The sequence below is a fragment of the Stegostoma tigrinum genome, chromosome 4 (genome assembly GCF_030684315.1).
Source record: "Stegostoma tigrinum isolate sSteTig4 chromosome 4, sSteTig4.hap1, whole genome shotgun sequence".
NCBI lineage: Eukaryota > Metazoa > Chordata > Chondrichthyes > Orectolobiformes > Stegostomatidae > Stegostoma > Stegostoma tigrinum.
In genome coordinates, this window is record NC_081357.1 from 24023786 (window position 1) to 24050480 (window position 26695).

Sequence of the window (26695 nt, forward strand, 5' to 3'; positions counted from 1 at the left end):
GCTTTTGTAGCATTGATTGGTGTGAAACTGTTGACTTCCCAAACTTTTAAAGGCATTGCAAGGCATGACCTACAGTTGGAGACCTGCAGCACAGGGACAAGGTGCATTGAGTCTGCACCAGTCTGTTTTAATGCTGATGTGCTGGTGAACAGAGTGTATCCTTATGTGTACCATTCATGTGTTAGATATTATTGTAAACTTAATATAAACCTCATTTATAGTGGTTGTGATTTATCAGGACATCCGTATGAACTGAGCAAACATCATTCTAAACAAAGAAACCTATCATTCTAAAGATTTCATGGTTCATTGTCTAACTGGTTCATGGTTTTAATGCTCTGAAACTTTTTAGTTCTTTGGAACCACCTTATTGGTTACAGTGGTCATTAATATGTGCCAACTCAATGTGTTTTACATGATCCATCTGCAAAGGAAAACACTTGCATCTACATAACATCTGGAATTGGGTCACTGCAGATACAAGCAACATCCCATAAACACAATGCCCTTCATTGAAATTTCTTTAATGCATCAGAAGCACAGACTCATGCCTGCTAGTCAATTTGACATTGAGGTAATTCAGTGTCTTGTGTGTAGTTCTCCTACTAGCTGGTAAATATCTAGAAAAACTACAATGACTATTTTAAAAGAAGTTTTTAGTGTTAAAGCTATTTCACAACTGTATGTGACCATGTTTGTGCACTTTTCCAGAACCAGTTTGCCTTTCAATCTGCTAAGAAAAGTACGTCTCAGATAGAAGGACCAACTCTGAACAACACTTACGGCTTCAAAATCAGCCAACAAAACCTTCAGGAGGCAAAAGCTTTGCATGAGGTATTAAATCTTAGCAAAGCTTAATAAGATGATTACCAAAAAAAGTGAAATACTGGAGTAGTAGGAACTGCAGATGCTGGAGAATGAAATAACAAGGTGTAGAGCTGGATGAATACAGCAGGCCAAGCAGCACCAGAGGAGGAGTAAAGCTGACGTTTTGGGCCTTGACCCGAAACGTCAGTTTTCCTGCCCCTCTGATGCTGCTTGGCCTGCTGTGTTCATCCAGCTCTACACCTTGTTATGTGAAGTACTGACTTCATTTCTAGAAGGTTGGACTGAATTGTTGTGGTAGACTTGCATAGACCTTAGTTGTACCTCCCTTGGGGCACTGTGAACAGTTCTGCTGTCTGTATTACGCAAAGAACAGAAACATTTAAGGTGTAGCAAACTAGAATGGTACCAGAACTGAGATTATACTATCAGAAAAGATTGAACAGATTTTTTTTTTGATAAAAGAAAAATGTATCAGATCAAACTTGTTGGGATGGATGTAGAGAAAGCATTTCCACTTGCAGGTAAATCGGAACTTTTGGCTGTAAAGTTTAAGATAATTACTGAGAAATCCAGTTGTGAAATTGGGAGAAAATTACTTATCCAGAATCTGGTCGGACTCTATAACATAAATAGAAGCTGATACAACAAGCAAAGATATGTTGAAAGATAAACCGGAAAGTTTGAGTGTGAAGGAGAGGAAAAGGGAAATATAATACTGAGCAAAATAAAGGAGGGTGGTTCTGATTTTTAAGATAACCTTCATGACAATGGCAGGCTTTCTTCCACCAAAGGAAATATTTCCTCAGCATCTACCATTTTTTTTCCCCAATCACTTGCAACTGCAACAATTTTATCAGATTGATTTTCAACATTATATTATCATAGGTATGCGAACCAACTCATGCAGCCTGCTTGCTTGTTCTAATGTTACTTTACCTATAGATGTTTGGTACCGACATACGAATACACTACCAAAAGTGGTCTGGTCACGAGTGTGTGTAACTGAAGCATGCTTTCCTCAGTTTGTATCCAAGTCAATGGGAGTGACAAAGGCTAGCATTCTGTTTGTTCTTTTGTTTACTAGAAGTTCATGCATCACTAGAAATGCACATGTGCTTCAAGATCTATATGAGCCTTCTCCACCATTACCCTCCAATGAACAAGTGTTGGAATTTGCCTTCCTCAAATCTGAAGTGCATGAACTCAGTAATAAAACCGAATTGCTGGAAAAGCTCACAGGTCTGGCAGCATCTGTGGAGTGAAATTCGAGTTAACGTTTCAGCACAAGGGACCCTTCTTCAGATCCATTCTGATGAAGGGTCCCTCGATCCAAAATGTTAACTCTGATTTCTCACCAGAGATGCTGTCAGACCTGCTGACCTTTTCCAGCAATTTTTGTTTGTGTTTCTGATTAAAGCATCTGCAGTTCTTCCAGTTTTTATTTACGGTACCTAAACTCAGATTGTCCCACATTGAACTCCATCTGCCACAGTTTCGACCATTCATTTATCTGTGTGCCTTTGTGACCTTCTCCATCCACCAATGCAGCTTACAAAGTGACATCAAATACGCTACTCTTTTTTTCTTCATTTTAGTGAAAAGCTCTGTGCAGATCCCCGGGCTTCTCCATCTGTCATGTTCATAAATCTGTTTGTTTTATTCCAAATATATTCCACCTCCAACTTGTAACATAGGTGATTCCAGTTCTGTTATTTTTGCTGAACTTTATTGCTTCTGAAAAAGAAATAGGCAACATCCATAGACAGCAAACCAGTGACCTGTTCAGAAATTCAGTTAAATTAGCCAAACGCTGCCTAGATCCAAACAAGCTATCAGATCATCTTGTACTTTTATAAGCATCTGTCACTTTGTTTCTGCCAATCAATTCTAGTAGATTTTCCACAGGTGACATGTCTGCAATTGCTGAGTTAGCTATACTTACGAAGGTTAGAAGTCTTTTTCCATAAGAGTATACAAAGCTCAGGAAAATGTGCTGTAAGCTTGAATATGTTCTTAACTTGTTATTTCAAAACAGAAATTGGGAAAAAAGAAATCAGAATTTCTACGCAAGTATTATGGATGCCTGAAATATGGTGGGGGGCGGGGGGGTGGCAGAAAAACATAAGATGCTGGAATTATTCAGCAGGTCTGATGGCCTCCTTGGAGAGGGAGAGGATTTTTAATGCACTCCTGGGAGTTCGACATCACTGGCTGGGACAGCCTTTATTGCTCATCTCTAGTTGCCCTTGAGAAGGCAGTAGTGAGCTGTCTCCTTGGACTGCGACAGTCCGTGTGCTGTAGGTAGGCCCACAATGAAATTAGGGAGAGATTTCACTATTTTAACCCAATGACACTGAAGTAATGACTGTATACATTCAAGTCAGATTAGTGCATGCCTTGGAGGGGATCTTGCCATTTCAGCTCTGCAACATTCCATTACAGAGCTGAAATACTAACTGTTTCAGTCTCCTCAGATGCTGTCTGACCTAAATATTTCCAACATGTTATGTTTTGATACGCGCTTTTTAACACCCTTTTGCTTAGATTACCCTAAATCATGAAATTGCAGTAGGCTTAATGTGCATTATCCTTCTGAACTGTTTCTGTTTTCAGGTGCAGTACCTTGTGCTTATGAGTATGGAGTTACATGCTCGCTCAAGACGTGATTTGGAGCCCGACCCTGAATTTGATCCAATCTGTGCCTTATTCTACTGTGTTTCTTCTGATTCACTACTTCCACAAACAAACAAAACTGAGGTTATTGGTGCTATTGTAATTGATAAAAACCATATCTGCTCCAACAAAGACACCACCTCTTCTGGTATGAAGGAATAGGACAAATAGTTATTTAATTATTGTGTGAATAATAAAATGAGTGTGCATGAAAGTTAAGAAACTGCTCCACTATCCACACTTTGATTCTGAGTGGAAATGTGCAATGGCAGTGTTATATTGTGTATTATTTCACTTGTTCATGGGATGTGGGCAATACTGGTTTCACTAGCCTTAGTTCCCCTAAAGGTGGTGGTGGTGGTGAGCTGCTGCCTTGAACTGCAGTCTTTGGCTCATAAAGGCACCCACAGGACTATTGGGAACTGGAGTCCAGGATTTTGACCCAGCAGTAGTGAGGGCACAACAATGCATTTCCAAGTCAGGATGGTGTGCATTGACTGAAGCTGGAGGTGTTCTGATGCGCCTGCTGCCCTTGTGCTTCTTGGTAGCAGAGGCTGTGGGTGCTGCCTTAAAGCAATGCTAATAACCTTCGTGTTAAGCAAGTGCAAACTACTTTATTTTCCAAAGGAAGCATTCATTTACGTTAAATTTCATTGAGATTATTCAGTCCAACTCCAGTAACTGCAATAACTTGCTGAGTAATGCATTTTAAAGTAGAAAAATATCCAATAGCTTTTTTTTTGGAATGACCCAAAGGCATTTCTCAAAAACAAAGAAGGAAAAGCTTTTCTACTATGTGATGCTGTTGATCTCCAGAAACTGCTGTTGGAAAATTTTTAGAATCATTGGTTAACTGGAGGGTATGTTTACTTTTACACCTAAACTTATTTCTGGTTTCTCAAATCTGATTTTTTATTTTGAAATACATTCAGGGATGTGCGCATCAGTGTCCTAGCCAGCATTTATTATTCATGCCAAATTGCTCATTTAAGAACCAACCACATTGTTGTGGCCTGGAGTGATGTGTGGCCTAGTGTGGATGGCAGTTTCCTTCCCTATCGGGCACTAGTATTCAAATTCCTTCACTTTCTGTGGCAGGATTCAAACCAGGGACCCCAGAATATTAATAGTCTCATGATGGTACCACTAGGCCGTCACTTCCCTAATTATTGTCTTTTGTTTGACTCTATATATTGTGAGGAGACATAGCAAAGACTAAGTCCACCCTTGTCCAAAATTAATATGTTCCAACTATAGTAACTGCAGAACCAGGAATAGAGATTTTCTTTTCTTTCACTTTGGTGTTCCAATGCCCAGCTGAATATCTGTCGAATTTTAGCACATTGCAAAGATTAAACCTGGAGACTTCCTAATCTGCTTTGTTTGATGTTTCAATGTATTAATATGGTGGTAAACTCCTCATTTATATTTGGACTGCAGGAAATAACAACTTTGTGTTTCTTAATCACACTTTATGGATTGATGGACCAACTGAACTGATTCCACAAGTTTAAAATTAATGAAGTTAGATTCTATCATGTGAAATATCAGTTATTTTTCTAATGTTTTCATGAAATGTTGGCATCACCAGCAAGGCAAGCATTTGTTGCCCATTATTAATCAACCTTAATTTGAGTAGCTTGCCAGCCCAATGCAAAAGGCAAGTTAAATGTCAACCACATGTCTAGAGTCCTATAGACCCGGTAAGGATGATAAATTTCATTATGTCACAAAATCAGGGATTGCAAACCAAACTAAATCAGTCTCAGTGGATTCACAATATACTGAACGGGAACCATTTTAGTGACCTTCAAAATTGCTCCGTTGTTCCTAACCAGCCTTAACAAATAACTCACCTTAGAGACTAAGTTTATAACTTAAACAAAAATTAACAAGTTATTAAGAATGTAACTTTAGCAGAATACAGAAACTACATGACAATCTAATAGCAACAATCTAATATTTACGATCCAAGCCAAATCTTCTTTGAATATATGACTCACTGACAGACACATTCAAGGGATAAATTGAACAAAGGAAATAAAAGAATCATAGTTTACCAGTTTGATGCCAAGCCTTCATGAAATCCGTGGCCAACGGGTTGTATTGGAGGCACGCATGATTTGCATGAGTTCTGAAGTTACAGGTCAAACAGCTTCCATAGATCTTTGAAGACAATTTACTTATTTCTTACAATTAGAATTCTTTTCTCCGAACTTTCAGAAGTTTGTAACTAGAGAATAACTAAGGAGAGTAAAATCAAAATAAAACCAAGCCCAGTCCAGCAGCATCCAAAGCAAAGCTGCATCCTGCCCAAAACCTTGTCTGTCCATTTGTTTTCTGTCTTTTTTAAACATTGTAATTGGCTGGCCAGGACCAGTCCTCCCTAATTTAGCCAATTCAACATCCAACCAGCTGCCAGTCCCTGAGTATAAGAACAACTCTGCCAAATTATCTGTAGTGTTCTGAGTGCGTGATCTTTTCAGGTCAGTTCCCAACAACAAACATCAGTCTTTTGCTTTCTCCTTTTTACTATAAAATGCTGTTCAAAGTTCTATTCTGAACTCCAACTCTTGGTTCCAAATGAAAAATACAACAAAATGAAAGAAAACTAGCAATGGTCTCAACACTTCCCTAAAGAATATTAATGAACCAGATGATTTAGGGGCTAATTACAATTGTTCGCCATTACATGACATCTCAGTTCCAGAATTAGTGATTGAATGTAGATTCTACTAGCCATCTGGCAAGATTTGATCCCATCTGTCCAGAGTATTAGACTGGATCTCTGGATTACTGGTCCAATGACACCAACACTATGCTGCCGTCTGCCCAGTTACTAAAAATTGAGTAGAGCAATACACAGATTGGAGCCCACTTCAGTTTCATAATATTTTATATATTTACCCTGTACCTGCTAATCTTTAAAAATTAGTCGCTATTTCATTTCAACAAATAGGACGTTTTTAAAAAAAAATTTACTCGTGGGACGTGGACATTATTGCCTGTGTTAGTTACCCGTGAAGGTGGTGGTGAACTGCTTTCTTGAATCACTGCAACCCACGTGCTGTAGGTTGATCCATAAAGCCCTTAGGCAGGAAATTCCAGAACTTTGACCCAGAGACAGTGAAGGAATGCCAATGTATTTCCAAGTCAGGATGGTCAGTGGCTTGGAGGAGGATTTTCTGGTGGTGTTCCTATGTATCTTCTGCCCTCTGTCCTGTTGCACTGTTACCAGCAGTAGAGTAGAACGATGGGTTAATACACTGTGGAGCTGCAGGAACATAGTAGGTCAGGCAACATCAGAGGGGCAGGAAAGTGGTCTTGCGTTTGGAATGTGTTGCCTCAGGATCTTTGAATTTCTGCAGTGCGACTTATAGATAGCAGCGGTGTGTATTGTGTCAGTGGAGAGAATGGATGTTTGTGAATGCTGATCTCTGGTTTATGTCATTTGATCTGAGCTATTGTGCCATTTTACAGCATTGTTATTCTAAATTTCATGGGTCTATTACATTTTGACATGGGTAAAATGGCAGTGTGCGTTCTTTATTTCAGGACTCAGGAACAAAGTCCCATTGCTCGTTAGATCTGGTGTCACTGGTCTCCAAGTTTCTTACGTAAATGATGAGAAGGAACTGTTTCAAGAACTCATTAATAACATTAGAAGGTATTATCATTGTGTTATAATTGTTTGATAACTGAATTTTTCAACCATTTTTCATATCCCCATCCATCCCCTTCCATATTGTATTTGCTGTGACAATAAAGGATGTGTCATTTTAGTACAAATAAATCCCTTTTGTAAAGGAGTAAATTAGGACAATGGGGATGGTCTCTTAATGCTAATGGGATTCTTTTTACAACTAGCTGTTTGCTCTTTGTGGGCCCACCAAAGTAATGCTAACACATTTTGTTTACAATGAATTGATGCAGTGTGTAGCTGAAGGAACACCTTCAGGGCAGGCAGAAGCAGAGGAGCAGGAAAGTTGACATTTCGGGTCAGGACCCTTCATCAGATAAAGAGTCCTGACCTGAAATGTTGATTTCCCTGCTCTGATGCCACTTGACTTGCTGTGTTCTTCCAGCTCCCCACTGTATTGACTCTGACTTCCAGCATCTGCAGTTCTTGCTATCTCCAAGTAGAACATTGGGCTAACTGTTAAAAGTGTTTCAGATACATTCCCACAAAAGACAAAGGTAGGATAACCAAAGCAGAGCTCTCTGGGCGACCAAAAAAAGATGGGCAGCAAGATGAAGCAAAAAAAAGCATTATAAGACATGATATTGATAAAGACAACGGAGAGCTAAGCTGACTGTAGAAAGTTCAGTGGGGGTGTGAAAAAAGAAAGCAAGAAGCAAAAGAGGAGGTAGAAATTACAATAATGGAAATTGGCAGTTGCTGCAATGAAAATGATATCAAGTCAGAGGTGAAGCTCAGGTAAATAGGCTGGCATGCTGTGAAAATTGGATTCAGCCTGAGATGGTGACCAGGGAATGTGATGGAACTGGTATCACTGAGGGGCAGCAAGAGAATGAGGAATAAGAAACAGCCAAAGTCAGGTCCCTAGTGGAGATATTTGAGGTGGGCATTTGGGGAAATTCACAGGAGGAGGAGATATTGCTGAAAGTGCCATTCTCTGACCTGAACTTTAAATTGTCCCATGCTCAAAAGAAGTGAGGGATGGTGCACAGAGGCACTTTGTTGAAGGCATGGTGTGAAAGTGCAAATAAGTCAGTCTGCCAAGGGCATCGTGGAAATGGTTCTCATTCTCCATGAAATATGACATTCCAAATAATCTATGCATGTTGCATTCTTTGCGTAGAAAGATTGATTGAATAAATAAGTTCGTTCTTAAATAATAATATTGAACTTGTTAGGTATGACCCTGACATTTTGCTCGGATATGAAGTTCAGATGCATTCTTGGAGTTACCTTTTTCAGCGAGCTGCTGCATTAGAATTTGATCTTTGTCGGATGGTCTCCCGTATTCCAGGTATGTAGTAATTTAAAATTCACAATACATCTTTCAGAAAAAGAATCCTCTTTGGCTTCCTGATCCAGTGCATTGAATGTGGAATAAGCAATGCATGGGAATAAATCACTTCATATGAAATGATAGAATTTGCTATACAGAAAGAGTGCAATCAATTTCAGCATTTCTGCCAACATTATTTATCTCTCCTCTGTATTGTTTGATTCTCTTCTCCCTCACGCTTTCCTAGACACTCTTGTTGAGATTACTCTGAAATGATTGAAACCTTTGGCCAGCAGCAAGGATCTGGAAATTAAGAACAGACCTGTTGAGAAAGTGGAAGCTTAATTCTTGCAGGGTGCCCTGCCCCCTCGCCTCTGGAATTCAGCTCTTTTGTCCATGTTTGAAGTGTGATTGTAATGAGGTCATGCTGAGTAACCCTGGCAGAATCCAACCTGAATGTCAGTGAGCAGGTTATTCCTTTATTTTAATTCACATTCATGAAATGTTGTGCAGTTGATTTGGCCAGTGTTTGTTCCCCGTCCCTAATTGCTCAGAGGGTAGTTAATAGTCAACCACATTGTTGGGGGTCTAAAATCCCATTTCGACCAGACCAGGAAAAGACAACAGCTTTCCTTCCCTCATGAACATTAGTGAACAAAATGGATTTTTAAGCCATAACCAGTGATTCTACAGTTTCCACTGGACTAGCTTTTTAATTCCAGATTTTATTAATTCAGATCCCACAGTAAAATTTGAATTTCATGTGCCCAGAGCATTATCCTTAGTTCTGGTTTACTATCACAGTTACAATACCACTTGGAAAACACCTCCTCCCTTTCTGCCATTTCTTTGCACTGGTGATGACAACTTCCATCGTTTTGATTGAGAGTAGTCTGATTGAGCAGTAATTCCGTAGGTTGGATTGATCTTCGCTTGTGCATAAGACATACCTGATCAGTTCTGTCGTTGTCTGGTAGATACCACTGTTGTAGCTGTACTAGAATCGTTTTGCTAGGAGCAAGGCTAGAAGAGACAGAAGAACAAGTCTTCAGTTCAATTGCTATCGTCAAGGCTTAGTACTTTTGTAGTACCCAGTGCCTCCAGCAGTTTGTCGATATCATACGGAATGAATCAAATCAGTCAAAACTAATATCTTTGCTGAAGTCCGCAGACTGAGAGCGCCATTCATTTGGCACTTGCAGTGGAAGTATTGCAAAATGGTGATGTAGGAGTGAAAAGTGTAAGCTACAAAACTTGCACAATGTGATGTATGGAGATCACATTTCTTGAACTTCTTAATTATGTTCACTTTCTAGGAAGAATTTAATGCAGATTACAGGGTCCAACTGGAGTGCTGTGAGAATTCTTAACATTTTTTTCCCTGTAGGAAGGTCTGCGGCATTAAATGCCGATCATGCACTTCACTATACATTCAGAGGCCTTCCCTGGGTTCAAGAACCCCAGGGACGCAATCCTGTCTGCCAAGAGCTACTGATTTACTGCTGTTGGTGATGCAGACACTCGAGACCCAGGATGGCTCCAGCTACAGATAAGTGAGAGCTTGGTATAGATCCCTGAGTTAAGCATTTCAGGGAGAGGTGGACAGTGGCATGGCTCTTGGCAGGTGTCTGACTGAGGAGTGCCTGTTGGATAAGGTTCATTTTCCCATGCTGCCATTTGGAGACACCCCACCTTCTCAGGGCAAATATCAGCTGTGACAGGATGACACACCTAAATAGGCATTAATTGCCCACAGCAGCTTCAGGAAGGCCGTCCAGTGGCCTTCCTATGGCAGACTTAATATTGGAATAATTATCAGAGGTAACAGAACCCCACCCACCATCCTATTATCTGAGTCACTGCCCCCATGCGCGCCCCCCCAGCCAAGGAAGGGCATTAGTTTCCATCAATTGATTTACAACCTTATTGCCATTATTATATAGCTGATAGGGACCTGGTAGTGAAGCTGGGCTATGTTAGAAATCCTCTCTGTACTGTTAGTTGTCAGCAAAGTATGGAGCAAAGTACATTTTGTGTGAAGATAGTGACTACTTCAAGGGGAATGATAAAATATGAATAGTATGCAGTGATTTAAAACAATATATATTGTGAAGTTATAATTTATCTTTGTTTTATCAGATGACAGTAAAGAAAATCGATTTGCCCTGGACAGAGATGAATTTGGTGCAACTGCCATGTCTGAGATAAACGTTGTAGGACGGATCATTCTGAACATTTGGAGAATGATGAGGAGTGAGGTAACTGGTTATGTAAAGTGTAAGATCAGAACCTTCCTAACCCGACAGTTTAGGTTCATCCAGTATTCTGTTGGCTGAGGCAGTGACCATATCATGAATGAAGAAAAAGGACTTCAGAGACATTGAAGTGATGATTGAATTATGTCTGTTTGGATTACCTGCTGGACTGAAAGACCTGCTTTCATGTTGTAACTTGAGTTTAATGGGAAATAGCGTGTTTTGCATTGTTACAAGTAAATAATCTTGCAAAAATGATGTCCATAATCACCAGAAAACTGTAACTTTAAGTTACCAAGTACAGTTATTAGATTTTTATCTTTGCATACTCCCTGTTTATACATTGGTCCTGTGAGCCACTGTTTGAAGTGCTGAACTCTACTTTTGCGCAGCTTGCAAAGAGTTAAAGCAATCCAACGTTGCCTTAAACTGGCAGTTATATCATAGGCAACTGGTTCGTATGTTTGTGGGCAGTAGCTTTCAGTCAAAGGAAGGTATCTATTCATTTGCAAACAGCTGCATTCCTGTAGTGAAAAAGTGATTCTAAAAGAACAGTTGTCCCTTTATTTAGGGAACAAGACAGATTTACTTTCTAATGATAGATTTTAGCAAATTTATCTTTTGAGGCAATGACTTTCTCCTAAACTGCACTCTAAAGCAAAGTGTGCTAAATAACCTCCTTTCTTTTAGGTTCCCAAGTCTTTATTGCAATTTCCTGAATGTTTTAACTGGAATCCATGGCTTCTAGTAGAACAATCATTGAAAATTCAGCTGAAATGATAGCAAATGCTTGGTTACACATCCTTTTTAGGATACGTTTGTAGGATACTTGAAATGACTTGCAGCAAAAGCCAAAAGTGTGGGGAAATATTGATTAGTGATGTTGAGCAGTTCTGTTCTGGGTTCCCTTTCTGTTTTTATATATTGTGTAAATTTCATTTGATTTATTTTGTTCCAAATCAGGCAAATTGGACAGACTGAAGGGAAATATTAATGACATTGCATTATATGTGTTCATAAGTTTTCTCTACTTGTCATAAAGGAACACTGGCCCTATTAAATGCAAATAAAGTACTTTAATATTCATTCAAGCTGCTGCTCACTGTGTTAAGTATTATTTGGCTTGATAACTATATTAACATTTGACTACCAGCACATTAGGTTAACTGGTACACAACAGCCAGATTTGTGTATAAAATGCAATGATTTTTGTGCACTGTTATATTTTTTCTTCCTGCAGATTGCTCTCAACAATTACTCCTTTGAGAATGTAGCTTTTCATGTTCTTCACCAGCGTTTTCCACTCTTTTCCTGCCGTGTCCTATCTGACTGGTTTGATAATAAGACTGATGTACACAGGTAACCTTGTCCCTGCAGCTATATTTTAATAATTACCCTGTATTCTTTTATCTAGATTATATTTAGATTTTTGGGTTACAAATACTCATAGCATAATGTTCATATGATTCAAGCTTACCAAGTTATTCAACCCAGCTTAGATTTTAAAATGGCCTGAACTGAAGCAATGAGATGCACCAAGCGGTGAGTCTATCAAACCTAGAAAACAGCCTAGTTAACAACAGTGGCCTTTTCTGTGTTTAGTTTTTTGAAAATCTTTTTGTTTTGTAGGTGAGATAATACAAGTATCTTTATCTGCGTAGCATAGATCTTCACTTTCACCTCAGTATCAAGATGGCTGGCTAGAAACACAACTGCTCAGTTTGTTACCTAGTGGGTTTTCACAGGCTTCCTTTTCTTTTTTGGGCATTGGTCCCATTTAGTAGATAGTAGGAACTGCAGCGGCTGGAGAATCTGAGATAACAAGGTGTAGAGCTGGATGAACACAGCAGGCCAAGCAGCATAAGTGCTGATGTTTCAGGCCTAGACCCTTTTTCAGAAATGGGTCTTCAGAAATGGTCCATTTCTGAAGAAGGGACTAGGCCCGAAACGTCAGCTCTTATGCTTCTATGATGCTGCTTGGCCTACTGTGTTCATCCAGCTCTACACCTTGTTATCTCTGATCCCATTTAGTAGTTAAGTGTTGAATTAGTCATTATTAGTGTATCAAGTCTTTGGTCATTTCAAATCCCTCATGTCTGGAGTTAACTTATAGTGCACAATACCTTATGTGTATATGACTCTGCCAAGTTCACATTGTTCCCATTGTCACACAAATTCAATACAGTAAACTCGTAGACAGCCTACTCGTGCTTCTCCAATTCTTTGAAGGAGCTGATGAGTAATTAGAAGTCTAGTCATTTTGTTTTTTCATAACATCGTACTGACCTGAAATTGGGATTGTACTCTATTTACCCCAATGTTTATTTTTGTCAGTCTTTGTAAACAAAAGGGAGGGATAGATTTATTTTCTGTTTTTTTACATAACAATTAATTGCTCCATTGAACAAGTTAATTCAGGACTTTGGACAGATACAAGTGAGACCTTTCTTTGTAAGCTTAATGCTACAATAAATATATTACTTTCAGGAGTGTTTTGGTCCTTCCGATGCTCAGTATATTTCTTTTTGTTATAGGTGGAAAATGGTTGACCATTATGTTTGCCGTGTGCGTGGAAACCTACAGTTGCTGGAACAACTGGATTTGATTGGAAGGACGAGTGAGTTAGCGCGATTATTTGGAATCTTGTTCTATCATGTGCTGACAAGAGGTGCACAGGTTAGTTAACTTTCAGGCTGTGTATCTGATAAAGGAACAGTCCTGATGCTCACTAATATTACTATTTTACACCTTTATGACTTCATTTTTATTCCATTGTACAAGACAACGCAAAGATTTTTCTAAAAATATTGTGATGATACGTCTGTAGATGTTAAATGTATAGTCATGACACCAGCTTCTTCCAATTGCATTTGTAAGTTTACAACTAGTTAAACTTGTTATGTGTAGGAAAACTATGAAATATCATCATTGAATCTGTTTTATTACCCACCAGAAAAACTGATAATATTCCTGGAGCGATACTTTTCCCAACAATAAGCTATTTTAAATGCCCGTATTTCTTAGATTTTTTGGACTAGGTTATTGATTTTGTAAATACTAAGCACACACCATGATAACACAGCCCTGAACTGCTGCTATCTAAGTATTTTCCATGTACTGTCATTATATGAAATGAAATAAAACTATTTGGAGTCATAGAGTAAAACAGCATGGAAACAGGCTGTTCAGCCCAAACTGGTCCATGGTGCACACTCAGCTAGTTCCAATTGCCTGCATTTGGTCCATGTCTGTCTTAAACCTTTCCCATCTATGTACCTATCAAAACGCTTTTTTAAAAAATATTGCTATTATACCTGCCTCAACCACACTCTCTGGCAGCTCATTCCATATACATACCACATTCTCTCTGCATGAAAAAGTGACCCTCAGGTCCTCCTTAAATCTTTTCCCCTCTCACCTTGAACCTATGCCCTCTAGTTTTCCATTCCCCATCCCTGGGAAAAAGACTATATGCATTCATCCTATCTACGCCTCTCATGGTTTTATACACATGAATAAGGTCACTCCTCACTCTCCTACATTCCAAAGAATAAAATCTTAGCCTGGCCAACCTCTCCCTGTAACTCATACTGACTGGTCCTGGCAACATCCTTGTAAATCTTTGCACGCTTTCCAGTTCAACCAAGCCTTTCCTATAACAGGATGACCAAAACTATACGGCCTCACCAATTGTCACATCCAATTGTAACATAATGTCTCAACTCCTATACTCAGTGCCTCGACTGATGCAAGCCAGCATGCTAAATGGCTTCGTCACCACCCTGTCTACCTATGATGCTGCTTTCAACAAACTATGTACTCCTAGGTCCCTCTGTACCATTTATTGCATAAATCCTACCTTGATGTGACTTTCCAAAGTGTGACACCTCATTTTTGTCTGTATTGAATTGCATTTGCCAATCCTCTACCCACTTCCCCATCTGATCAATTTTTGATAACCTTCTTCCTAATTTTGTATCATCTGCAAACTTGTACGTGCACATCCAGATCGTTTTGTGTAAACAACATAGGTCCCAGCATCGACCCCTGTGGCACACCGAGTCACAGGCCACCAATCGGAGAAACAACCATCACCTGCTTTCTACCATGGAGCCAATTTTTAATCCAATTTGCTAGCTTTTCCTGGATCCCGTGCAACCTAACCTTCATGACTAGCCTGCCATGTGGGACGTTGTCAAAGGCCTTACTAAAGTCCATGTAGACAACATCTGCTGCCCTACCCTTGTCTATACTCTGGTAACCTGCTCGAAATACTCCGAGATTTACCAGAGATGGCTTCCCACGCATAAATTCATGCTGACTATCCCTAATCAGACCTTGACTAAACAAATGTTGGTCAATCCTGTCCCTCGGTATCCTCTCCAGTATATTGCCTACCAGGGTCACTGGCTCATAGTTCCCTGGCTTACCTTTGCTACCTTTCTTAAACAATGGAATGCTATTAGCCACCCTCCAGTCTTCTGTAACTTTACCAGTGCCTAAAGACAAAGCAAAAAAATCTCTGCAAGGGCCTCTGCAGTTTCTTCCCTGGCCTCCCACGATGACCAAGGATGGACTTGATCAGGCACAGGGGACTTATCCACCTTAATATTTTTTAAGGCTGCAAATACCTCCATCCTGGTAATATGAATGCAGTCGAAAGCATCCCCTCTTGTTTCCCTTGCTTCTTTAGCATCCATGATTCTGTCGTCCATAAACACTGAAGAAATATTCATTAAAAATCTGCTTCATCTCCTGTGGCTCCTCATGCTTATCTTTAGAAGGATTTTTTCCTCTCCCTAGCCACCCTCTTACCCTCAGTATATTACATCCTCCTATCTTTTTTCATAACTATGTTGAAACTAAGACGGGGGGAAAAGAAAACAGAAGAACTGCGCTTGCTGTAAATCAAGAACAAAAATAAAGTTGCTGGAAAAGCTCAGCAGGTCTGGCAGCATCTGTGGAGGAGAAAACAGAGTTAGCATTTCAGGTCCGGCGCTCCTTCCTCAGAACTGGTTCTGAGGAAGGAGCGCCGTACCTGAAATGCTAACTCTGTTTTCTCCTCCACAGATGCTGCCAGACCTGTTGGGCTTTTCCAGCAACTTTATTTTTGAAATTAAGAGTGTTATGATCACTGGACCCAAAGTGCTGTCTGACTGACACTTCCGTCACTTGCTCCGTTGTTGCACCCTCCCTGAGTACGGCCCTCTGTATATTGATTTAGGAAACTTTCCTGGGCGCATTTGACAAATTCCACCCCATCTGGGCCTTTTACACTCTGGGTGGCCCAGACAATTCAGGAGTAATTAAAATCTCCAACCAATACTACTGTATGAACCCTCCAGGTATCTGCACTCTCTCTGCACATCTGCTCCTCTAGTACCTGCTGGCTGTTTGGGGGTCTATAATACAGTCTCCACAGACCAACCATCCCCTTCTTGTTTCTAACTTCTAACCATATGGCCTTACTTCATGACCCCTGAAGAATATCCTCTCTAAGCACTGTTATGTCCTCCCTTGTCAAAACAGCAACCCCTGCCCCTCCACCCCTCGCTTACTTGTGTTTCTGTATCCTGGAACGTTGAGCTGTCAGTCCTGCCCTTCTCTCAGCCATGTTTCTATTATGCTTATAATATCCCAGTCCCTAAAGTCAGTCCATGCTCCAAGCGCATCTGCCTTACTAGTCAGGCCTTGTGCATTGAAACAAATATACTTTTTTTATACCAGAAGACCTTATCTCCTTTTTCCTGTGCCCCTGGCTGTCCTGAATAGTGAACTTGCTCTTGATGGCTAATGTATTTTCCCTTGACTTCTCAATGGCCCCTCTCTTATTCAAAGTTCCCACCCCACCCCACCCCACCCCAATAAAACTAGTTGCCCATCCCCAGCTGCCCAAAGGCAATAAATGCTGCCTGGTCAGCGATGCCCACATCCGGTGAATGAATAAAGGGAAAAAATAATCTGAATTTATGTTTAAAGCATAATTTCTTTGTAAATCTTTTGCTTCAGGAAGACTATTCGGCCAAAACGATGTGAACATTTCGTGCTCAGATGATGCACTTTGATTTTGGCAGTACCTGCAGGATTAGTTTGAAAGTTGTGTTCTTTCAGGGAAAGATTGTTGGGAATCCTCACGGTTACAGTACATTATTTGGAGTGTGGTGCTTCTGAGGTTGTTTTAGATAAAATATTATTCATAACATTACTTTTTTCAGAGCAGCATGAATTTTGTTTGCTATAAAAGTGACTCTAAGAATATTAGAAAAGTTGCATTGGTTTAACTTAGTCGCTACAATAGACCATTGCAGTTGTTTTTGTAGGGTATGTTTCTATTAGCTCTTGCAAATTTCAGAAGCAATTTTCTCGAAGTGCACTGTTGTGGAATATTAGACATTGCATTGAAGTCATCTGTTTGTCTCATTATGTCTGTTCATCTCTTTAAAACTGTTAAAAATGTTGTCTCATACTTTGATCTTAAAAATGAGTATCCAAATTTTCTTAATAAAAACCAAGAGAACTGCAGACGCTGTAAATCAAGAACAAAAACAAAGATGCTGGAAAAGCTCAGCAGGTCAGGCAGCATCTGTGAAGGAGAAAACAGTTAATGTTTCAGGTCCAGTGACCCTTCCTCAGAACTCTTGAGTTTATCCAATAGGTTTATTTGAAATCTGAAGCATTTGGAGCATTGCCCCATCATCAGGTGAAGTCCTCTTCAACCTGCATGTTTGCCTTAAGAGAATCCTGGACTACGGCTTCCTCGTCCCTTTGCACTTCAGATTTCAGAATTTTCTCCCCATTTAGAAATAGAAAATATGCCTCTATTCTTCCTACCAAAGCGCATGACCTCACGCTTTCCCACATTGTACTCCATCTGCCACTTCCTTGGTCACTCTCCTAGCCTGTCCAAATCCTTCTGCAGCCTTCCTGCCTCCTCAATACTACCTGTCCCTCTGTCTATATTTGTATCATCTGTAAACTTAGCCACAATGCCCTCACTTCATCTAGATTATAATGTATAATGTGAAAATCCCAACACTGACCCTTGTGGAACACCGGCTGCCATCCTGAGAACGTGCCTTTTGTCCCCACTGACTGTCTGGGAGAAAGCTAATCTTCTATCCATGCTAGTACCTTGCCTCTATCATCATGGGCTGTTATCTTACTCAGCAGCTTCCTGTGTGGTACTTTACCAAAGGCCTTCTGGAAGTCTAAGTAGATAACATCCATTGGCTGTCCTTAGGCTAGGTTGCATGCGCTGGCACGTTAGACAATCAGAATATCACCATTCTGAAAGGGTGCCAGGTCTGGTTAGTCAACAGTTTTTTGTGACAAAGAACTGGGAGAAAGAACAAGAAAGGAACTATACACAACTTGAAAGTTTTGTTTTGGTTGAGCAATTCTTTGTATTGCATTCCTGTTTTGCAGTATCGTGTGGAGTCGATGATGCTGCGTGTTGCCAAGCCAATGAACTACATAGCTGTAACTCCCAGTATCCAACAGCGATCTCATATGAGAGCTCCTCAGTGCATTCCTCTTGTGATGGAGCCCGAATCTCGCTTCTATAGCAATTCGGTCCTGGTTCTGGATTTTCAGTCCCTGTACCCTTCTATTATTATAGCTTACAACTATTGCTACTCTACATGCCTGGGTAATATTGACTACCTTGGAAAGTAAGACATTTTGCTTATCTAATTGAATTTTGCATTGAATAGAACTGTGACTAGATTCAGGTGGTTCAGGAAAAAAAGATGATGTCTAAACCATTCTTGCCACAGCTGTTTCTCTTTTTTTCTGGGGCACCTTGAATTTTGTTCCACATTGGGCAGTAACAAAATCTACTGCTACTTGCTGCTGACACAGACTGCAATATTATGTTTGTTACTTTAATTCAAAAGAAAATAGATGATACAACCTACATAATGCAACAGAAGTTGCTTCACCTTGTAAAAAAGAAGTGAATATATAACTCAAAATACATTGTAATTAAAATACCCTCCAGGTGAGGGTTTTAAGATGTGATTTGATATCTACAAAAACATAAATTTAATATATCAGCTGTTGCGCAGCTACGTTCAGCGAGAGAGGCATTTAAGCCCTTTGAAATTAACCTTAAATTAGTAAAACTTAACAGCACAATTCCTGCGCATTTTGCTGCTTTTTCAACATTGCAATGACAAAAATTCTCAAAATTATTTTTAAAATATTTGCACCAATCTGTTGATGAATATGTCTGCCAGCAGTTTCTGCTACATTGGAAGGAACATTACATTTCATAGCTGAAATACTTGAATTTTGAGTATTTGAAAGTTGTCTCAAAGTTATCATCTGTCACGGTAATAAAAGAAAAATTCTGGAAAAGCACAGCAGGTCTGGCAGCATCTGTGGAGAAGAACAGTCGACGTTTTGAGTCCAATAGAAACTCTTCAGAACCGAAAGGAGCTGGAAATTTTTTAGGCTGGGGTGGGGGGTTGGGGCTGGGGGCGGGGGTGGTGGTGGTCACGCTGGTGCTGGAAGAGGAGCAGGTGGAACAGATGGTGAGGATGCCCAGAGCAAAAGTAGTGATAATGGTGGTATAGAAATGATGGAGGTGTAAATGTAACTGAGAAAATGTTTCTGCTCTGCTGAGCTATCTGTCACTACCCAGCCCACAGTCTCAATTGCTCAAAACCGAAAGGAAGCCCATTTCGGTGTAGTACAATCTCGTGCGATTCACCAGTATTCTGCAATGTTTCAATACCTGAGTCTAGTTTGCATCCGCAAGTCATGTCTCGCTGCTGCCCCTTAATATGAGAAAGATGATAGTGAAAATGCAAGTACTTTCTCATTTTGACTTTGCTCTTCTCTTGGCTCCCATTTACCAGATCTGGCCACTGGACAAAGTGTGGTTGTGCACCGGCTGCGCAAGAGCAAAGCTTTTGATGTTATTTACCACAAATAAAAACACAATTTTCCTTGTTTCTTATATCAGAGACGAAGAATTTAAATTTGGCTGCATTTCGCAGAAAGTGCCTCCAGAGTTACTTCACCAGCTTTGGAATGACATCACTATATCACCAAATGGTGTGGCCTTTGTTAAGGTATGACTTAAAGTCTACTCAATATATAGTATTGAAGGTAAAACTAATTGAGATGTTGCAAAGTCATTCTAAGAATATTGAATGCATTTTTATTGTTAGAATTATTGATTGGAATACCTGGGTTGCAAGGTGCTGTTAACAACGGAGGTACTTTTTACAATGAGATGAAACCAAATCACCTTTTTTGTTTCAGAGATAATGGGAACTGCAGATGCTGGAGAATTCCAAGATAATAAAATGTGAGGCTGGATGAACACAGCAGGCCAAGCAGCATCTCAGGAGCACAAAAGCTGACGTTTCGGGCCTGGACCCTTCATCAGAGAGGGGGATGGGGAGAGGGAACTGGAATAAATAGGGAGAGAGGGGGAGGCGGACCGAAGATGGAGAGTAAAGAAGATAGGTGGAGATGAGAGATGAGGTGGGGAGGTAGGGAGGAGATAGGTCAGTCCAGGGAAGACGGACAGGTCAAGGAGGTGGGATGAGGTTAGTAGGTAGATGGGGGTGCGGCTTGGGGTGGGTGGAAGGGATGGGTGAGAGGAAGAACCGGTTAGGGAGGCAGAGACAGGTTGGACTGGTTTTGGGATGCAGTGGTGGAGGGGAAGAGCTGGGTTGCTTGTGTGGTGCAGTGGGGGGAGGGGACGAACTGGGCTGGTTTAGGGATGCAGTAGGGGAAGGGGAGATTTTGAAACTGGTGAAGTCCACATTGATACCATTAGGCTGCAGGGTTCCCAGGCGGAATATGAGTTGCTGTTCCTGCAACTTTCGGGTGGCATCATTGTGGCAGTGCAGGAGGCCCATGATGGACATGTCATCTAGAGAATGGGAGGGGGAGTGGAAATGGTTTGCGACTGGGAGGTGCAGTTGTTTGTTGCGAACTGAGCGGAGGTGTTCTGCAAAGCGGTCTCCAAGCCTCCGCTTGGTTTCCCCAATGTAGAGGAAGCCGCACCGGGTACAGTGGATGCAGTATACCACATTGGCAGATGTGCAGGTGAACCTCTGCTTAATGTGGAAAGTCATCTTGGGGCCTGGGATAGGGGTGAGGGAATCCCCAACACCTCATATTCACCATGGACGTCCAGTCCCTATACACCTGCATTCCGCATGCAGATGGCCTCAAGGCCCTCCGCTTCTTCCTGTCCCGCAGGCCCGACCAGTCCCCCTCCTCCAACACTCTCATCCGCCTAGCTGAACTCGTCCTCACCCTCAACAACTTCTCTTTTGACTCCTCCCACTTCCTACAGACCAAGGGGGTGGCCATGGGCACCCGCATGGGCCCCAGCTATGCCTGCCTCTTTGTAGGTTACGTGGAACAGTCCCTTGTCCGCACCTACACAGGCCCCAAACCCCACCTCTTCCTCCGTTACATTGATGACTGTATTGGTGCCGCCTCTTGCTCCCCAGAGGAGCTCGAACAGTTCATCCACTTCACCAACACCTTCCACCCCAACCTTCAGTTCACCTGGGCCATCTCCAGCACATCCCTCACCTTCCTGGACCTCTCAGTCTCCATCTCAGGCAACCAGCTTGTAACTGATGTCCATTTTAAGCCCACCGACTCCCACAGCTACCTAGAATACACCTCCTCCCACCCACCCTCCTGCAAAAATTCTATCCCCTATTCCCAATTCCTCCGCCTCCGCCATATCTGCTCCCACGATAAGACATTCCACTCCCGCACATCCCAGATGTCCAAGTTCTTCAAGGACCACAACTTCCCCCCACAGTGATCGAGAACGCCCTTGACCGCGTCTCCCGTATTTCCCGCAACACATCCCTCACACCCCGCCCCCGCCACAACCGCCCTAAGAGGATCCCCCTTGTTCTCTCACGCCACCCTACCAACCTCCGGATACAATGCATCATCCTCCGACACTTTCGCCATTGACAATCCGACCCCACCACCCAAGACATTTTTCCATCCCCACCCCTGTCTGCTTTCCGGAGAGACCACTCTCTCTGTGACTCCCTTGTTCGCTCCACACTGCCCTCCAACCCCACCACACCCGGCACCTTCCCCTGCAACCGCAGGAAATGCTACACTTGCCCCCACACCTCCTCCCTCACCCCTATCCCAGGCCCCAAGATGACATTCCACATTAAGATGAGGTTCACCTGCACATCTGCCAATGTGGTATACTGCATCCACTGTACCCGGTGCGGCTTCCTCTACGTTGGGGAAACCAAGCGGAGGCTTGGAGACCGCTTTGCAGAACACCTCCGCTCAGTTCGCAACAAACAACTGCACCTCCCAGTCGCAAACCATTTCCACTCCCCCTCCCATTCTCTAGATGACATGTCCATCATGGGCCTCCTGCACTGCCACAATGATGCCACCCGAAGGTTGCAGGAACAGCAACTCATATTCCGCTTGGGAACCCTGCAGCCTAATGGTATCAATGTGGACTTCACCAGTTTCAAAATTTCCCCTCCCCCCCCACTGCACCACACAACCAGCCCAGCTCTTGCCCCCCCACCCACTGCATCCCATAACCAGTCCAACCTGTCTCTGCCTCCCTAACCGGCTCTTCCTCTCACCCATCCCTTCCTCCCACCCCAAGCTGCACCCCCATCTATCTACTAATCTCATCCCACCTCCTTGACCTGTCCGTCTTCCCTGGACTGACCTATCACCTCCCTACCTCCCCACCTCATCTCTCATCTCCACCTATCTTCTTTACTCTCCATCTTCTTTCCGCCTCCCCCTCTCTCCCTATTTATTCCAGTTCCCTCTCCCCATCCCCCTCTCTGATGAAAGGTCCAGGCCCGAAACGTCAGCTTTTGTGCTCCTGAGATGCTGCTTGGCCTGCTGTGTTCATCCAGCCTCACATTTTCTCACCTTTTTTGTTTGTTTACTCATAGGACATGGGCATTGCTGGTTAGCTAGCATTTACCTGTCCCTAGTTGCCCATGTGAAGGTGGTGGTGAGCTGCAGCCTTGTAACACTGTAGTCCATATCCTGTAGGTGGACCCACAACGCCAGTAGAGACGGAATGCCAGGATTTCAACCCCCGTAACAGTAGAGGAATACCGATTCATTACCAAGTCAGGCTGATGAATTGCTAGGAGGGGATCTTGCAGATGGCGGTGTTCCCATGTATCTGCTGCCTTTGTCCTTCTGCATAGAAGTGGTTGTTGATTTAGAAAGTGCTATTTAAGGATTTTTGAATTTTTACAGTGCATCCTCTGGTAATGCACATTACTGCAGAGTGGTTTTGGTTTATGGAGTGGATGTTTGAGGATCCGATCTGGGACAAACCAAGCCTGAGAATAGATTTCAGCTAAGAAGGTTAATCGGTAGCCCAGTTTCAAAACATGAATGTCACCTGTTTGTATATTGCTGACCCTAAACTTTACTTTACAAACTTGCGTTTCTAAAGCTTTCACAGTTGTATTTAAAAATGAAGAAGTGTAGGTGAAGAGTGCGTCTTTCCTCTTTTTAAAGATCTGTGAAGAAATAGAATCAAAGAATCAATATAGTCCAGACAGAGGCACCTCGTCCCATGGAATCTGCACTGACCCTCCAAAAAGCATCCCACCCTATCACCATAACCCACATTTACCATGGCCACTCCTTCTAGCCTGGACATTATGTGTCAATTTAGCATGGTCAATCCACCTAAGTTCTACACCTTTGGACTGAGAAAGGAAACTACAGTACCTGGTGAAAACCCACACAGACATGGGGAGAGCATGCAAACTGCACATTGTCCATCACCCAAGGCTGGAATTGAACCCGAGTCCCTGGTGCTGTATTGCAGTAGTGCTGATTGATGTGCCACCATGCTGCCCACAAATAGATTGAAATCGAAAGCACTGTGGATGCTGTAAATCCAAAATAAAAACACAAAATTGCTGGAAATGCTCAGCAGGTCTGGCAGCATCTGTAGAGAGAAGTCGAAGGTAATGTTTCAGATCGAGTGACCTTTCTTCAGAACCGATGTTAGCTGGGAAAAGGTCAACTTTATATGCAGAAGATGAGGTGCAAAGATGCAAACAAAATTGATCCTGCTTGCAAATCTTCCTAAGGAACTCTGGTATAAAAAAATGAATTATCTCTGGCATGAAACAGCAATGTACTGCAGATTACTAAACAGCAGCAGCTGTGCAAGCAGTGGGAATTACTTTAATTAGCCCATTGTAGATTGGATAGTTTGGGTCTCTTGTGTCTCCAACTGAATAAATATGATTTGATTGAGGCCCTTTTCAAAATAGGGAAGGGTTTGGTCAGACAGACATAGAAGTGTCCCTGCTTGTGTGCGAGACCAAAATTTAAAGGCCTTTATTAAATCTAAGGAACTTTCAAAAACTTCATTTGCACACTCTAAGTAGAGTGTGGAATGCATTACCAGTAGTTTTTGAGGCAAATAGCATTTAAGTGAAGCTCAGCAAGCACATGAAGAAAGGAATAGAAGAATATACAGAGGATTAAACCAAGAGAGATAAGACAAGTATAAACACTATCTCAGACCTGTTTATTGAATGGTCTGTACCTTTGGCTGTGAATTTTATACGTTGTATTAGTTTGGCTGTGGTTAATTCAAATGAAAGAAAACTGCAGAACAAAGGTTGACCTGCTCATTTGATGTGAAGCAAGATTTAAATGCTTTTCTAGATTCAGCATTTTCATAAACCTGTGTTGATATTGCTGTTTTAGCCATCTATGCGGAGAGGTGTGTTACCAAGCATGCTTGAAGAGATACTGAAAACCAGAATAATGGTGAAAGATGTAATGAAAGCCCACAAGAAGGACAAAGCCCTTACAAAACTGCTTCATGCTCGACAGCTGGGTCTAAAGCTCATCGCCAACTTCACTTATGGTTACACTGCTGCTAGCTTTTCTGGAAGAATGCCATGTGTTGAGGTATTTTAATGATACAGAGGCTGTACGTTTTCCTAAGACTTTTCAGTTTTAAGTCCATTAAAAGCCTCCAATTGAACCAAATGTGGACTGCATATGTAAAATTTTGTGCGTGTTTGTTGAGTAACTTAAAGCTTTATTTGGCCAGAATGACCTGTTTCTAAGCTGTAACATTGTAAGCAATTATAGAGTACTAATTATTTTGTATATAATGTATTGCAGCAAACTATTAGGAAGGCTAGTGGATTTTTAGCCTTTGTTATGAGAAGTTTTGAGTACAGGCGTAATGAAATCTTACCTCGATGGTACAGAAGTCTGGTTAGACCTCACCTGGAACACTGTATGCAGCTTTGGCCTCCTAATCTCAAGAGGGTTATTAATACCATAGAGGAAGCGCACCAAAGGTTCATCAGGCTTGTTCCCATGACAGCTGGACTATCCTATGATGAGATATTGGGCAAACTGGGCCTGTGTTTTGTAGAGTCAGGGTTTTACAGCATGAGAAGATGCCCCTCGGACTATTGTGTCTGCAACAGTCTTCAAGTAACTATCTATTCAAGTACCATTTTCCAGCACTTGGCCCATAGCCTTGTTTGCTATGACACTTCAAGTGTTCATCTAAATACTATGAGAATGTTGTGACGGTTATCACCATAATGCCCTTTTCGGCAGTGCGTTCCAGATACCCTCTAAACCTCCTGTCCTTACCTTAAACCTAGGTTTCCCAGTTAATGATCTCTAATCTAAGGGGAAATATTTCTTCCTCTCTACCATAGGCCCTCATAATTTTGTGCATCCAAGTTCTGCCCCACCCCCACTTTTCCTTCTCTACTTAAAGGAAAACGGCCAGAAGTGTCTCTTCAAAGCTGAAATAGTCCAGCCCAGGCAACATCCTGGTGAATCACCTCTGCTGCACTGTAAGGACTGTATGTTTTTATATTTTTTAAATAAATTGTACACTGAAATGAGAGATCTATCCTAAAAATGAAGGGTGCTGCAGTTTTGAAAACCAAGTGAGCTGACATCCATGCTAGCCATTGTATAAACAGCTGTTTGAATAAACAATAATTGAAGAGTTGAGTTACAGACAATTTGGAACAGAGTGGATATTAAACACAGTTTTTGCTGCCAATAAACAGTTGATAACTTGTCACGAACCTATCAACCAATGACTGAGACCTTTGTACTTTCTAGCAACAGTGTTGGTTCTTGGGTAACTGAATAGTTTGGAACAAGAAATATATTAGAGCGAGAGAATTTTTCAGCTCTCCCCCCAGCTTAGTTGTATCCTCTGTCTGTTCTCTGCAGTCAGCAATCACTGTAATCCTTAAGGAACTCAGTTTATCCTTTCTGCAACAGTTGCTGTAAGCTGTGACTTTTAACTCACAAGTCAGAGAACTTTGTGTCCTACTAACCAGCAGAAACATCCAGAGAAAGACTATTGAAACAATGCGCTGAGCAGCAGAAAAGTCATAAAGATCGTTTCGACAGCAGCAGCTGGGAACAAGGACCATTGAACTGCTGTTTTTCCATTTTCTCCTCTCTATCCATAGTCCATTTAACCCTATCTGTTTGGAGAGTTTATTAAGAGAATAGAGTTTTAATTAGTAATGTTATAGGACAACAGGTTATAAACATTAATCTATACTTTGAGTCTAATTACTTACAAGAAGTAATCCTTCTTGTTCAGTCTAGAAACTTGGTCTTTGCTTTCTAATAAACAGTCTCTGAAGATCAGGTAAGTTGGGAAACTTTTCATACTTTATAAAGTGGCTAAGTTCTGTGACAATGCTGGAAGTAGTTGGGCTCAATACCCCGTGTGCTACCACAGTGAGTTGTAGCAGCGATCACATCCTTCCCATGGTGGGATAACCAAAACTTCGTGCAATAAATCAGTTGTGACCTAACTAACGTTTTCACTGTAACCTCCCTGCTGTTGTGGAAAACTGCCCAATTCTGGAATTCTGCTCTCACAGTTTCAACCAAGCTTGTATTGAGGTCAGAAGCTGTTTGGCCATGGCGGAACCT

At 41.6% G+C, this 26695-nt stretch overlaps 1 protein-coding gene across 1 annotated transcript in view; it reads left to right on the plus strand.

Annotated features, from left to right (window-relative positions):
* Positions 1 to 26695, plus strand: part of rev3l (REV3 like, DNA directed polymerase zeta catalytic subunit) — a 181868-nt gene that overhangs the window by 120742 nt on the left and 34431 nt on the right. The window contains exons 16-25 of the mRNA XM_059645215.1: positions 712 to 834; positions 3442 to 3649; positions 7057 to 7168; positions 8380 to 8495; positions 10617 to 10735; positions 11973 to 12091; positions 13267 to 13408; positions 18158 to 18402; positions 19701 to 19809; positions 24464 to 24670. Coding sequence (XP_059501198.1) covers positions 712 to 834; positions 3442 to 3649; positions 7057 to 7168; positions 8380 to 8495; positions 10617 to 10735; positions 11973 to 12091; positions 13267 to 13408; positions 18158 to 18402; positions 19701 to 19809; positions 24464 to 24670 — 1500 coding nt within the window. The remainder of the gene's footprint in view (positions 1 to 711; positions 835 to 3441; positions 3650 to 7056; positions 7169 to 8379; positions 8496 to 10616; positions 10736 to 11972; positions 12092 to 13266; positions 13409 to 18157; positions 18403 to 19700; positions 19810 to 24463; positions 24671 to 26695) is intronic.